This window comes from Lutra lutra, chromosome 12 (assembly GCF_902655055.1).
Source record: "Lutra lutra chromosome 12, mLutLut1.2, whole genome shotgun sequence".
NCBI lineage: Eukaryota > Metazoa > Chordata > Mammalia > Carnivora > Mustelidae > Lutra > Lutra lutra.
The window spans coordinates 45,716,481-45,732,669 of record NC_062289.1 but is presented as its reverse complement, the minus strand read 5'-3'; the positions used below and the strand labels follow the sequence as shown (position 1 = coordinate 45,732,669).

At 36.4% G+C, this 16,189-nt stretch overlaps 1 protein-coding gene across 1 annotated transcript in view; it reads left to right on the top strand.

Moving 5' to 3' along the window:
- Positions 1 to 16,189, top strand: part of TAF4B (TATA-box binding protein associated factor 4b) — a 133,869-nt gene that overhangs the window by 103,672 nt on the left and 14,008 nt on the right. Inside the window, exon 14 of the mRNA XM_047698102.1 lies at positions 3,857 to 3,967. Within this exon, the coding sequence (XP_047554058.1) occupies positions 3,857 to 3,967 (111 nt within the window). The remainder of the gene's footprint in view (positions 1 to 3,856; positions 3,968 to 16,189) is intronic.

Genomic DNA, 16,189 nt, shown 5'->3' with positions numbered 1-16,189 from the left:
TGTTTGAATATTTGTCTAGCAACCGGTGCCAGGTTCTTCCTTCCTTTCCCTCTATAGTAATAAGATTTTGAAGGTAATTGAACGTTCTTCCTCTTCTTGAGAAGCTTAAGGATTCATGTAGTGATATTTCATTTCAACTTGGTTATTATTATTATTTTTTAATGAATGCTGTTTGACACTCACCTGCCTTCATGAAATGATACTCTGTTTCATGCATTTATTTTCCAATATTAATGTCTTATCTGCCTTTTAATGGGGGATCTTCCATGTGTCTCACTATATAGTTTAGTATCCACATATTAAATAATTATGCTTTGTAGATTTGGGTATTCTGGGTGAATTATGATAAAAACTACAGCAAAATAATTCAGTTTTTTAATTTTCATTTTAAAACCTGAAGAGAGCAAATGCTGACCCTCTCTTTTTTTCTTCTGAATTTCAAGTTTTTGTTTAAATTCAGGTTAACATATATAGTAAAATTGGTTTCAGGTATAGAATTTAGTGATTCATCACTTACATATAACACCCAGTACTCATCAAAACAATCAAACTCCTTAATACCCATCACCCATTTAGCCTATCCCCCCCATCCACCTCCCCTCCATCACCTCTCCGTTTGTTCTCTAGTTAAGAGTCTCTTATGGTTTGTTTCCCTGTCTTTTTTTCTCCTCCCCTATATTCATCTGTTTTGTTTCTTAAATTCCACATATGAGTGAAATTATATGGTATTTGACTATCTCTGACTGATGTATTTTTCTTAGCATAATACATTCTAGCTCCACCCATGTCACTGCAAATAGCAAGATTTCATTCTTTTTTATGGCTGAGTAATACTCCATTACACACACATATACACACTCACACACACCCCTCCCATATCATCTTTATTTATCATCAATGAATGGACATTAGGGCTCTTTCCATAGGTTACCTGTTGTTGATAATGCTGCTATAAACATTGGGATCCATGTGCCCCTTTGAATCTATATTTTTGTATCCTTTGGGGAAGGAAATACATAGCAGTGCAACTGCTGGGTCATAGGGTAGTCCTATTTTTAACATTTTTTAAAAAGAGATTTTATTATTTGAAAGAGAAAGAGAGAGAGCAAGTATGAGCAAGGGGGAGGGGGAAAGAAAGAAGAAAACTCCCTGCTAAGCAGGGAACCCAATGCAGGACTCGATCCCAGGACCTTAAAGATCATGACCTGAGCCAAAGGCAGACGTTTAACTGACTGAGCCACCCAGGCAATCTTCTGTTTTTAAGTTTTTAAAATAACCTCTATACTGTTTTCCAGAGTGGCTGTACCAGCTTGTATTCGCACCAACAATGTAAGAGTGTTCCCCTTTTTCTACATTCTTGCCAACATCTGTTGTTTCCTGTGTTGTTAATTTTAGCTATTCTGACAGATGCGAGGTAGTATTTCCTTGTGGTTTTGATTTGTATTTCCCTGATGATGACTTATGCTGAACATCTTTTCATGTGTCCATCAGCCATCTCTGTATATTCTTAGGAAAAATGTCTGTTCATGTCTTCTGCCCATTTCTTAACTGGATTATTTATTTTTGGGGTGTTGAATTTAAATTCTTTTTTTTCTTTTTTTTTTTTTTTTAAGATTTTATTTATTTATTTGACAGAGAGAGATCACAAGCAGGCAGAGAGGCAGTCAGAGAGAGAGGAGGAAGCAGGCTCCCTGCTGAGCAGAGAGCCCGATGCGGGGCTCGATCCCAGGACCCTGAGATCATGACCTGAGCTGAAGGCAGCGGCTTAACCCACTGAGCCACCCAGGCGCCCCTGAATTTAAATTCTTTATAGATTTTGGATACTAACCCTTTATCAGATATGTCATTTGCAAATATCTTCTCCCATTCTATCAGTTACCTTTTAGTTTTATCGATTGTTTCCTTCGTTGTGCAGAAGCTTTTTTATCTTAATGAAGTCCTTCTAGCTCATTTTTGCTTTTGTTTTCCTTGCTTCCAGAGGCATATCTAGTAAGAAGTTATTACAGCCAAGGTCAAAAAGGTTGCTACCTGTTTTCTCCTCTAGAATTTTAATGGCTTCCTTTAGGTTCCTTTAGGAACCTTTAGGTTTTTCATCCATTTTGAATTTATTTTTGTGTATGGTGTAAGAAAGTGGTTTGCTTTCATTCTTCTGCCTGTGGCTGTCCAGTTTCCCCAACACCAGTTGTTGAAGAGACCATCTTTTTTCCATTGGATAATGTTTCCTGCTTTGTTAAAGGTTAACTGACCATATGCTTGTGGGTCCATTTCTGGGTTCTCTATTCTGTTCCATTGATCTGTATGTCTGTTTTTGTGCCAATACCATCCTGTCTTAGTGATTACAGCTTTGCAATAGAGCTTGACATCCAGAATTGTGATGCTACCAGCTTTCATTTTCTTTTTCGATGTTCCTTTGGCTGTTCGGGCTCTTTTCTGGTTCCATACAAATTTTAGGATTGTTTGTCCTCTGTGAGAAAAGTTGATGGTATTTGGATAGGGATTGCATTGAATGTATAGATTGCTCTAGGTAACAGAGACATTTTAACAATATTTGCTCTTCCGATCCATGAGCATGAAATTTGTGTCTTCCTCAGTTTCTTTCATGAGTGTTTTCTGAGTATAGATTCTTTGCCTCTTAGGTTAGGTTTATTCCTAGGTATCTTACGGTTTTTGGTGCAATTGTAGATGGGATTGACTGCTTAATTTCTCTTTCTTCTGTCTCACTATATAGAAATAAAACTGATTTCTGTGCATTGATTCTGTATTCTGCCACTTTGCTGAATTCCTGTGTGAGTTGTAGCAATTTTGGGGCAGAGTCTTTTGGGTTTTTTTACGTAGATTGTCATGTCATCTGTGAATAGTGAAAGTTTTACTTCTTTCTTGCCAATTTGGATGCATTTGATTTCTTTTTATTGTTTGATTGCTGAGGCTAGGACTTCCAGTGCTATGTTACACAACAATGGTGACAGTAGATATCCCTGTCTTGTTCCTGACTCTAGAGGAAAAGCTCTCAGTTTTTCCCCAATTGAGAATGATACTAGCTGTGAGTCTTTCTCATATATGGTTTTTTGATATTGAGATATGCTCCCTTTATCCCTACTTTGCTGAGGAGTACTTTCAATTTTTGGCATGAAGATAAATATAGAATAAATCCATGTGCAAGTGTGATATGTAGAAAGGGTTTGTAACAAGAACACTTGGCTCTGAGTTCTGTTTCCACTACTTATTATTTATGTGACCTTTATGAAGTTTTCCTAAGCTCTTAGAGCATGTCTTCCTTGGTTAAAAAAAAAAGGGGGGGGGAATGAATGCATGTGTAATTTTCATATCCTATTATAGTAATTAATATATCCTTTTCAATGTGGTTGTGAGAGTTAAATGAGTTAATTTTTAACAAGGTAGTTTGTAAATCATATAGCATAGAACTGTTCCCTATAACACACACAAACTGTCTTTATTTTCAAGTAATTTTCTTTTAATCTGGAAAAGTTGACTGTGGGTTGGTTAATATCTCTCCAATTTGCTGTTCTATTTATTCTTCAGGCATTTCTTACCTGTGGTTAAAGTAAGAAAAGATTAAGCTCTAGATGCCTTTCTTTTCTTGTTTTTCTTCTATTCTATACTTCTTTTTTTACCTAAATTCTATCTCTTCTATTTATAGATTGAGGACTAAAGATTATGTTGGAGTAAAGGCATCAGGAAATGATGTGCTCTTGGTTATTAGGGGAATCTGATATTTATTTTGTACTATAGCTTATTTGGTGAAGAACACAGAAGTAGGCTTAGTGATCAGTTTCTTCCCTCCTCTTAGCATGACTGTGTGTAAACATTGTTTTTTTTCTTTTATTCCATCTTCTAGTTACAACAGTTGGAGCTTGCGCAGATACAGCATAGAGATGCTAACCTCACAGCTCTTGCGGCTATTGGACCAAGAAAGAAGAGACCACTAGAATCTGGGTCTGGAAGTGAGGTATTGAAGTAATGTTTGTTATTTTATTTTTCATGTCAAGAAAGCAAGCCAAAAGGAAGCAAACACATGTAGATAATTTACCCTATCTAGCATGCTGGTGCTGCCAAATGCTTGTTAAAACTCTCCTTTGCCTGTTTTACAAAATCTTAATCTTTCCTGGTTTTTAGGATATATATCACCTTGAACTTTACTCCTGCTGATCACTTATTTTATACTTCCTCCTGTCTCCCATCTCTAGTCCTACTGAGTTTTCACTGTCTCAATTTTTTATTTCTGTACATTCTTTCCAGTGACTTACGTAATCCTCTTTCTGCTGTATATCTAAATCTAGCTCATCTCTTAAGATCAGATCTGCCCTCTTATTTCCTGCATGAACCACTATTCATTTCCTCATTGACTTCTTCTTGTCTTAGTGCATAATGTGTTTGCATGGCAAATTAGTCTCTGGTCCACATAGGATGCATATTTTTTCTTTGTAAGATTTTAAACATTTTGAGCAAGACTATAATCCTATTCATTTGTATTCCCCCACAGAACCAGGCACTTATATACTCAATAAAAATTGTTAATTGTTTGACTCGCACCAAGGAAGGATCTTACTTACGTCTTTAGAACAAATATTTGATGTAATGGTACATTTATCGATCAGTCATCAGGGTGAGATAGAGGTACAGGAAGGGCCCCGAGATAGGATCAGCAATAAGAGTGTCACGGCTCATCTGTTTTGCTTGAGACAAGCTCCTCCCTAGCATTGACCCTGAACACAGACAGATCCTAAATGAATGACAATCATCTCGGTAGAAGAAGAATTTTAAAAATTAGTTATTTTTCATTATAAATGTAGTGAATGTAATGTGTTCACATGCCCCCCACCAAAAATCACAGTATAAAAAAATGTTTGAAAAATCAATGTTTCCTTCTCACAGATTTCTGGTCCCCTATCTCCTGCCCAACCAGACAAGCACATTATTAAGATTTTGAAATAGCCATCCAGAAATTTGTCACGAATATGGACATGTATCTCATGGGTGTTCATAAATCCACGTTTGATTTTGTTTACTTAAACATGTTCAAACTAGAGTTCTTGTTCTGCCCTTGATGTTTTTCTTTTTTCCTGGATCTTTTTCCATAATCTCCCTCATTGACCTCCGTAATTTTTAAAGATATAGGACATTACTATGTTTAGATAAATACAATTTATCAACCTATCCTTTAATGGAAATTTAGGCTTTTTTGCAGAACGTTCTTATACTGACATTGTTATGTTTGTCCAATGTAACTATAGGCTAAATTCTAAAAATGGAATTCCTGGTTTAAAGTCTGTGCATGGTAGGAATAACTTTTTGGAAAAATCGAAACGCACAATGATAGAGTAGTATAATGAATCTCCATATACCTACCACCCTGTTATACCTACTATCAGTTTATTCCCAGTATTTATTTATATCTGCACCACCTCCCTCAGGTAAGTTTTTTGTCTTTCAGGTTATTTTATTTTATCTTATTTTCTTTTATTTTTAAAGATTTTTTTTATTTATTTGAGAGAGAGAGCAAGCAAGAGAGAGCACAAGCAGGGTGAAAGGCAGAGGGAGAAGCAGACTTCCTGCTGAACAGGGAGCCCGATGTGGGACTCGATCCCAGGACTCCCCAGTCGTCAGAGATTTTTAAGTGTCTTTTTCTTTTATTTTATGTTTGAATCTGAGGAAGGTCATAGGTTAAGGGTCAGGGGAAAATGTACTTTTGGTGTTCAAACAGATAAAACCAGTTTATATGATTTATTTATTGGCATTAAAATGTAAAATTATTAACTTTTAAATCTCAGATATATCCTAACTTAGATATAGATATATTGAATAATCTGTTTGCTTGGTGCTTGTTTAGTTTTGAGAATTTGAGTATGTATATTTTCCCCTGTATTTCTTGGACTTCAAGTTTAGGTAGTTGTCAGATTTTACTGTAATATATAACAGCCACTACTTGAAGTAATGCTAACCTAAATTGAAAATACCCATTTTAACGAGTTGATGATGTTTTAGTATTTATTTAGATCCTTATTTTGAAATTAGCTAAAGACTACTTTCTTTTTTGTTGATTTTTATTTGTAGTGTTTTTAACTTTAAAAGCAATTTTCTTTTAAAAATGTGAAACAGGAGAAGACCATATTGTATGTTCTTTTGATATTTATTGCTGATGTGTTTGCTCTTCCAGTAACTTAAATAGCATTAATTGGGATTGTTTATTTGTTTGTTTGTTTGTTTGTTTTGAAGATTTTATTTATTTGAGAGAGAGCATGGGGGAGAGCATGGTGAGAGAGCATGGGCAAGAGAGAGAGCATGAGCAAGGAAGAGAGGGAAAAGCGGACTCCTTGCAGAGCAGGAGCCAGACGTAGGGCCCAATCCCAGGACCCTTGGAATATGACCCAAGCTGAAGGCAGATGCTTAACTGACTGAGCCACAGGCTCCCTGGTTGGCGTTATTTAAAACCCTTTATTCATTTGTTTTACTCCCCCACAAATAACACAAAAATGACATATGAAACATTTATATTTTTAATATTCTATACATTGGAAGCTGAGGCTTTCCTTTTTGTCTTTCTTTATAGATGGGAACCTGAAATCTTACCTGTTAGTTTTAAATTAATAAATAAAATAAAAATAAATAAATCTTATTCTACTAAGAATAAGCATATAATTCCCGAGGGGAGTGAGGTAGAGTCTGGTTCTTTGAAGAGCAACTTCTTAGTTCAAATGCGATTGTTTTGTCGACTAAAAATTCAGAAAACTAAGCTTACTACCTTTGTACTTATAGATTACCATTTTTTGATAATAAATTAACAATAATAATAAGTTTGGAGAAATTAGTTTTAGACTCTTGTCTTTTAGTATTTGTTCTTATGTAAAATAAAGGAAAAATGCCTCTTACCCTAAAAAGGTCTTTTTATTTGCGCAACTTATATATTAAACTGGCCTCTAATAGATTTATATTTGATACTCTCAGAAGTCTTGAAAAAGTTGAATAGCATCAGCTGCTGTCTCCTTGTATTATCATAGCAAAAAGCAACAAGTACCAAATACATTTTGGATCAAATATTTGTACCATAAACCTATTCACATGAAGAAGAAAAGAAAATATTTAAAATTCACTACTTGGGAGTATTTGAATTTGTCCTTAATTTACAGCTCTGATTTGATTTGCATATATATTAACTTTTAAATTAATAACAGGCTGTACAGATACTTATACAGTAAATTAGGACCTACTTTAAGATATAGAGTGTTTGCATATTTTTATTGTTTATATTGTTTAGGGGATCTGTTTTTGGTCCTTGGGAATATTAAAACATATAATAACTTTATTTCCTGTGTTAATTTTAGGTACTTGGGCTAGAAAGGATCTTTTTTCCTACTAGCAATATTTTCAGATAGTTCATGTAGCTTATTAATGATCCAACATTCATAATGATATTTCTTAATTTTTGTTTAATATAAAGATAGGTGTTATTTTGACTTCATAACATATCTAAAAATTCGCATCTTTATACATAAAAGCAACTTTGGAGCTAGGAAAGTAACACCCAGTGCTCATTACATCACGTGCCCTCCTCAGTGTCCATCACCCAATTACTCCATGCTGATATTTCTTTTCAAATTAAGTGGTTACAGTACCAGATCAGCTACCTGGTGCTTACAGTATTGATGTGTCTGGTATATGTTGCTTAAAATAGAGTTCATTTGCTAACCAGAATGAAAAAAATTATCAAGTGAATTACATATGCTCTTTCTGTCTAGAAGCAGGCTAGAGTCCTACCCTACAAGATTTTAACTCTTGGGGTAAGAGGAGAAAGGACTTTTATGAAAATTTGGTTAGCAATAAATTAGAAAATTTGATTGAAATAAAAATTAAGGTTATTGATGTGAAAGGGCACAGCTTTAATCTTTATGTTCTTGGGGGCACAGATAGTGCTGTTCTTTACCTCCTTTCTTTTTTTCCAGGCTACAGGGGAACCATAACTTTCTAAAGCATGCATTGTTATCTATTATAGCTGACTTAGTAGAGATTAATTGATTGATTGGTTTTAAAGATTTTATTTCTTCATTTGCTAGAGAGAGAGAGAGCGTGTGAGAGAGAGTGCAGGCAGGGGGAGCAGCAGGCAGGGGGAGAGGAAGAAGCAGACTCCCTACTGAGCAGGGAGCCTGATGGCAGGGCTTGATATCAGGACCTGGGATTATGACCTGAGCCGAAGGGAGATGCTTACCTGACTGAGCCCCCCCGGTGTCCCAGAGATTTAAACATACTTATTGTCATATAACATTTTCTATAAATATCATGTAGATTCACTGGAATTTAGAGTACGTTATTACTTAAGATAAATATAAATATAAATATATTTATATATTTATAAATATATATATACATATATATATGTATATAAAGCTCCTTATATTCTGAGATCTTTATTTCACACTTCTATAAATAGATCTGACACTTTTTCATGAATAACTTAAACATAAATCTAAATTGTAGTCAAATCTTTTAAATTTTCCAGGGATTTAAAGTTTGACTCTTTGTCAGCTATGTTCAGAAACTTCCTATGAAATATGTTGAATTGCACATTATGGTTTATCTTTCCTTCTTCCCAGATTCCCCTTAAATGTTAATAAAGGAGTGCAAACATCATAAATACACAAGACTATAGATGAGAGTAGAAAACAGCAGTAAGAGTATTTAGTAGTTGAAATTGACTACAGACTAGAGTCATTCTTTCTGAAAAAAAGTAACTAACCAAAAGAAGAGGCCTTAAATATTCATAGTTAAGTGCCTTTTGAATACGAACATGTTGGCAAGGATAACCAGATATGTAAGGGAAACCTCTTACATAAAAGATTAAAAGGAGAATGTGGAAGAAAAGGCACGAAGCAGTAGGAAACTGGAAAAAAATTAAAAACGGCAGAATGTATTACAACCATGGAACAAGAATAGAAAGCTGTTTTTAACAATGACTGGAAAAAAATGAGACCTTTGGAAATTGAAAGTATGAGAGCAGAAATAAACAATGATAGAAGGGTTAGAATTTTAAAAAGACAAAGATGGTATGGTGGATTTGTGTTATGTCAGATTTGCTAAACTGAGCTACATTTCCCAGAATTCCTTTTCTTGCATAGCTCCCAGTTACCGTGAGCAGTGGGGTGTTTTTATTTTGCAAGGTGGAAAGGAAACTGCAGCCATATTCTTAATTCTCAGAAAGTCGGTGTGGGGACACTAGGAGCTACTGCAGCTCACAAATGCTTCTTGGCATGGGAGAGCCTCAGGGCTCCCCATCTTCCCCCATATCCTCTCTGTTGGCTTCTCTAAACTCTGGGCCAGGCCCAGCACCAAAGTCAACAGCTGGACATAAACCGATCAGGTTCATAATTACTTAGGGCCAGTTCTCCATTATAAATGCCATATTCTATATTATTCCTAGTGTTCTCTGTTCAAATGCTGGCTGATACAGACATCTGTATCATATGTAGTTGTAGAGGAACAGTAATATAATGATGGGTTCCTAAATTTGCTCCAGGTTTTCCAGAATGGGTTCTCCGGTCTAATTAGATTTAAAAGCGTTAATGGCCCGGTTTCAAGTGACAAAGGAGACACCAGTGATCCATACAAGCTGTAGCAAAACAGTTACGTTATCAGCTGTTTACACTAGTAATCAAGTGCCCATAGAAGGTGAGGCTTTGGGAGACCAAATTTTTACTGCCACAGAAAGTTTTAACATGAAAATAAGAATAATGGTCCCTTCAAAGTACACTGGGGAACTTAAGGGAAGGAAAAGGCTTTCGATTCTGAGCTCAAAATCCACATAAGGGAGTGAAAGCCTCTGTGATTGCTCTAAAAGAAACCCTTATCTCTCGAGGCAAAGGCAGAGATTTCTGAAAACTAAACCCAAAGTCTAATCCTGCAGGTGGCCGAGTTACAATACAAATTGAGTTTCTAGTTTTGTGGTCTCTTGTGTTAAAGTTACGTTGGGAAAGAATGGAAAACTGAAAAATGGGGTGGGGAATATGGACAGATTCCAGTGAAGCTGAGTACTTGGATTCCTTAATCTTCCTATCCACCTTTACCAGTCCTATCCCTGTTTGAGGGAGGTTGGTCTCCTGGGGAATCTGTAATGCCTTCTCTTAAGGTTGTTGCCTTTTAAGAGACTGCTGATTTTCAGGACCTAACTCTCACCACTTCTAATTGCTTTTATACCTCTGTAACCCCACTTAAATTCCAACAACCCCCAGAGTATGAGGTACCTACCTACTAGGTGTTACCCATTGGAAGTGTGAATGATTTTGCCTGCAGTTACCTGGAGAGTGGGAATGGAATAGAGGGAAAGGAATATAAAATTGTATCAGGCTGAATTTATTGATAAGGGCTCACTAAGCAAAGATTCTAGACAAAGTATTAAGTCAGAGAGCTGTGAGTGGTTCTAACAGTTTGTTTTACTGGTTGACTGAAAACTACACTAAAAGGTGATCTAAACTAAGTAAAGTTGAGATAGATCCTAGAACTTTATTTATATACTGTAGAGGAAGTTATCCAAAGGCTTAAGGAGATGAGAATGCTAGAGTGGATTTTTCTTTTCTTTTTAAGATTTTATTTATTTACTTACTTGAGAGAGAGAAAGGGTGAGAGTACAAGCAACAGGGAGGAGCAGAGGAAGAGGTAGAAGCAGACTCCCGTCTGACGGGGAGCCCAAAGTGGGGCTCAGTCCTAGGGCCCTGGGATCATGACCTTAGTTGAAGGCAGACGCTTAACCTACTGAGCCACCCAGGTGCCCCATGGGTTTTGTTTTGTTTTCCAGAAGAAGAGTTGCAAGGTCAAATGAGATATTTATTATTAAGATTCCTTTTAAATGTTTACTGCTACTTGCTGTCTGCCAAAATTGAACTAGTTTATATTTCTACCAGCAGTATATGAAAATGTGTATTTATTAGTATCTCAGTCAGTCCTGGATATTGTTATTTTTTTTTATTATTTTTTTTATTTTTTTTAAGATTTTTATTTATTTATTTGACAGAGAGAGATCACAAGCAGGCAGAGAGGCAGGCAGAGAGAGAGGAGGAAGCAGGCTCCCTGCTGAGCAGAGAGCCCGACTCGGGGCTCGATCCCAGGACCCTGAGACCACGACCCGAGCCGGAGGCAGCGGCCCAACCCACTGAGCCACCCAGGCGCCCCTGGATATTGTTATTTTAAAACCTTTTTTAAAAAAGATTTTATTTATTTGAGAGAGAAGGGGCAGGGAAGGAATAGAGGGAAAACAGACTCCCCACTGAGCAGGGAGCCCAACGTGGGGTTTGATCCCAGCACTCGGGATCACAACCTGATTCGAAGGAAGCTGCTTAACTAACTGAGCTACCCAGGCACCCCTGATATTGTCAAAGCTTAATGCCATTTGTTACCTCTTTGCTTTTGGTTAATCAAAGCCCTTTCTATTCTCTCTTTGGAAGAAATGGTGTTTGTATTCACTTACTCATTTATTCATTCACCCAACTGTGCTAGGTACAGTGGTGAGAAGAATAGCACTAGGTCTCATCCTACTTGAAATTTATAGTCTGAAAAAGTTAGTTTTCTTTATGGCAGCTGTGCTGTATATATGCTCGTCTGGCCTATTCTGCCTTATAACTGAGCATGGCAGGACACCAATGATGAACCTTGTTAACATGGTGGGCCTTTTAGCAGTTGGCCATGGATACTTGTGGTTGGGTTAAATTGGAAATTAGTGTAATGTATATAAAATAACAAGTTATCTGTGAAGAGTTGTTGGTAAACCTTTAAGATTCCCATTTCTTGGGGCACCTGGGTGGCTCAGTGGGTTAAGCCGCTGCCTTCGGCTCAGGTCATGATCCCAGGTCCTGGGTTCGAGCCCCACATTGGGCTTTCTGCTCAGCAGGGAGCCTGCTTCCTCCTCTCTCTCTGCCTGCCTCTCTGCTTACTTGTGATTTCTCTCTGTCAAAAAAAAAAAAAAAAAAAAAAAGATTCCCATTTCTTTTCCTCAGGTGCTTTTATTGTTACATTCCTCTGTTCCATTAAGTATTTTGCTCACCATTCCTCCCCGGGGGCAAAAATAGTGTTTTCGTGATATTTTATATGTGATATTTGAGGCTTTATAAGTGTTTTTTTTTTCCTTCAAAGCACTTTATTTATAGTTAGCATAATAATGGGTTTATGCTAAGAAAGATTATTTTTTTAACTTATCAAGCCTTAAGATGATTCCTGTAAGTTGTCAGGCTTCTAAGAAGAAGTTTTTGAAAGTGTGTCTGTATGCATGCCGTTTCTGTAATTTAGCCTAGTGGTTGTTCCTCAGATTTCTTAAATTGTAGTATTCTCACATGACCAGTTATACTGTTATGCTTATTCCCCAATGTACTAGTAGCTCTCTGTCTTAGCCTTGTATCAGCTGTTTGGCTCCAGTTTTAGTGAAGAGCAAGAATGGCCTCTGTGATATAGGGCTGCCTGTAGTAAATACCAGGCCTTAGAGGGTTTTCCCAAGTGATAGATGAGTGCTAATTAACAACAAACTAATGTTTGTGGGAAAAGTGGTTGGTAATTCCTTTGCTAAGCTTATCTTTCCATAGTTTAAATGACAGTTAATTTCTCTGTGAAATTTTCCCAAAGTAGATGTTCAGATTGTCAATAAATGTCACAGTGAAAACCCAGGTTTACCTGGAAAGCAATATATCTGCCTTAGACACTGCAGCAGTACTTTCTGATAACATTTAGAGTACATTGTTGAATTCCTGTTTGTGCATTTTCCGTAAGAATTCCACAGAGTATTGAAAACAGGAAGTATAAGTTGCTTTCAAAATGTTTATTTGAACTTGTTTGACTTATCAGACTTTGCCAATCTTTCAGATAATAATTCACATACCATAAAATTCAACATTTTAAAATATACAGTTCAGTAGTTTTTAGTATATTCCCATGGCTAGGCAACTATCTCCATTATTTAATCCCAGAACATTTTCATCACTTCAAAAAGTATCTCCATAGCCATCAGCAGGCACTCCCTCCCAGCCCCTTGCAACCACTGATCTGCTTTCTGTCTTTATGGATTTAACCTATTCTGGTCATTCATATAAATGGAATTATATAATATGTGACCTTTTGTGTCTAACTTCTTTGACTTCACATGATGTGTGCAAGGTCCATCCAAGTTGTAGCATGTTATCAGTACTTCATTCCTATATATGGCCGAGTAATATTCCATTATCCATAAATTATGTGGATACGCCACATTTTGATTGTTCATATACTTGGTTATTATAAATAATGCTGTTATGAACATTCATACTCAAGTTTTATTTCTAGGAATGGAATTGCTGGGTCATATGGTAACTCTCTGACTTTTTGAGGAACTGTCAAACCACCTTGCATATAGCGGCTGTACCATTTTACATTCCTACTTGCAATGCATAAAGGTTCCAATTTATCCACGTAATGGTCAACAGTTATTGTCTGGTTTTGGTTTGGGGTTTTTTTTAGTAGTCATTTCAGTGGGTGTGAAGTGGTATCTCATTATGGTTTTATTTTGTATTTCTCTAATGACTAATAATGTTGGACATCTTTTCATGTCCCTGTTAGTCATTTGTATGTTTACTTTGTAGAAATGAAGTCCAGTCAATCCTTTTCTTTTCTTGATTTTGCTGTAGGTGCCATATCCAAGAAAGCATTGCCTAACCCAGTGCCACGAGATTTGTATCTAAGAGTGTTATAGTTTTAGCTCTTATATTTATTTACATCTTTGATCCTCTGAGTTCATTTTTTATGTGGTATGAGATGGATTCAAATTCATTCTTTTGCATGTAGATATCCAGTTGTCCCTGGCACAGGATTTTTGAAAAGACTTTCCTTTCCCATTGACTAGTCTTAGTACCCTTGTTGAAAATAAATTAATCATAGATGTACGGGCTTATTTCTGGACTCTATTCTGTTGGTCTGTGTGTCTTTTCTGCCCTTAGACAAATACCACAGTGTCTTGATTACTATAGTTCTACAGTAAATTTTGAAATCAGAAGTGATTTTTCCAACTTGATTCTTTGTTTTCAAGACGTTTCGGCTATTCTGGGTCCCTTACATTTACATGTGTATTTTAGGATCATTTTTTCAATGCTTGCAAAAAAGGTAGCTGGAATTTTGATACAGATAACATTAAATTTATAGATCATTTTGAGTAGTACTTCCATGGCGGAGGGGAGGAGCAGAGGGAAGGAGAGAGAGAATCTTAAGCAGGCTCCACATTCCAGTGCAGAGCCCATCACAGACCTTGATCTCACAAAACAGATTATGATCTGAGCTAAAATCAAGAATTAGACACTTAAATGACTGAGCCCCCAGAGACCATTTTAATCACTATTTCAGTCTCTTGTTATAGGACCATGTGGCATTTAATTCATCTTTCTCTTCTTAGTACTGGGCATGTAGGTGGCCTTATATCCATTTTCTAGGTTTAGTCTTGTTCTCAGTATCCATTTTTGAATTCACATATGTCAGTAAAATGATAGTATCCTAACAAATCTTTCTTGTCATTAAATGATTATGTTGTGTTTTGATTGCAAGATGAAAAGCAAGTTTGAATATTGAAACCATAAAGCAAATTAGTTAATATTTGCCTGACTTAGCTTAGAATGTTTGATAATTTTCTGCCACAAAGAATACCTTGGGAGTATCCTTCTTTTTTTTTTCTAAGCCTGACGTTGCACATTCATGGGCCATTTGTAGGGTTCTGACCATGCTGAATCATCTTCTGGATTTATCAATCCATTTAGTAGTTTGGTTTCTAATGTTATTTCTTTGTCTTACAGTTTGTTACTATTGACAGTGTTGTCAATGGTTGTGTTTGGTTTCCTTAATTAGAGATTTCAACAGAATCACTTGTTCTTTATTCTCCCAAGTTGGTCTTATATATAGCACATAAAAGCATGAACTTTTTTTCTTTTGGAGATTAAGTAAAGGTAGTCATTAGTTAAATTATCAGCTTTGGAATTAAAATGGTATGGTAGATTAAGTCTATTAAGTGGATGATTTTTCATGCTGCTTGCATATGCTTTTGGCCATTAGCCTGTAGACTAGTGATTCTCAACTGAGGACAGTACCTACTCCTGTGGAGTGCTTAGAGATGTGTGGAGTATTGTTGTTCTGACAGTCACTCAAGAGTTAGGACTGTGCTACTAGCATTTGGTGGCAGGGTGCCAGTGATACTAAACATTATGCAATATGAGAAGCAGATCCGCCCAGTCAGACTTACTGAGAATTCTAATAACACCCCCATTGAGAAATGCTGACACTTAAATTTTTCAAGCACTTCAATAATACTTAAAATTTCTTGAGGTGAATATATTCTAGAGTCTTACAGAATATTCTGGGTAATTTTTTTTATTTACAAACAACTTCCCACATAATGTTAGAATAAACATTTCTTTGTCTACATTCTCTGTACCTGTCATAATATTTGTGAGCATAGAATTCTAACATCACAGTACCTCTTAAACTTTTATACCAAAGCACACCAGACAGTGGGGAAGAGTAACCATATTCCTTTGGGGGAAGTCTGAAGGAGGGATGACTTTTAAAACTTCCAAGGAACTTTGCACTTGGTTTAGGATCAAGGTGTAATTTACTTACAGTAAGATGTGCTGGTTTTAATTATAACCACCATCCCAAATCAAGATACAAAATATTTCTGTGACCACAGAAAGTTCTGTCATGTCTTTTCAGTCATTACCACTGCCATCCAACCTTTTATTCACAGTCATTGCTCCAATTTCTGTTACTATAGCTTAGTCTTGCCTGTTTTAGAATTTCGTGTAATTGGGAATCATATGGCAGTGTACTTTTTTTTTTTTAAATTTTATTTTTTATAAACATATATTTTTATCCCCAGGGGTACAGGTCTGTGAATCGCCAGGTTTACACACTTCACAGCACTCACCATAGCACATACCCTCCCCAATATCCATAACCCCACCCCCCCTCTCCCAACCCCCCTCCCCCCATCAATCCTCAGTTTGTTTTGTGAGATTAAGAGTCACTTATGGTTTGTCTCCCTCCCAACCCCATCTTGTTACATTTATTCTTCTCCTACCCCCTTAACCCCCCATGTTGCATCTCCTCTCCCTCATATCAGGGAGATCATATGATAGTTGTCTTTCTCCGATTGACTTATTTCGCTAAGCATGATACCCTCTAGTTC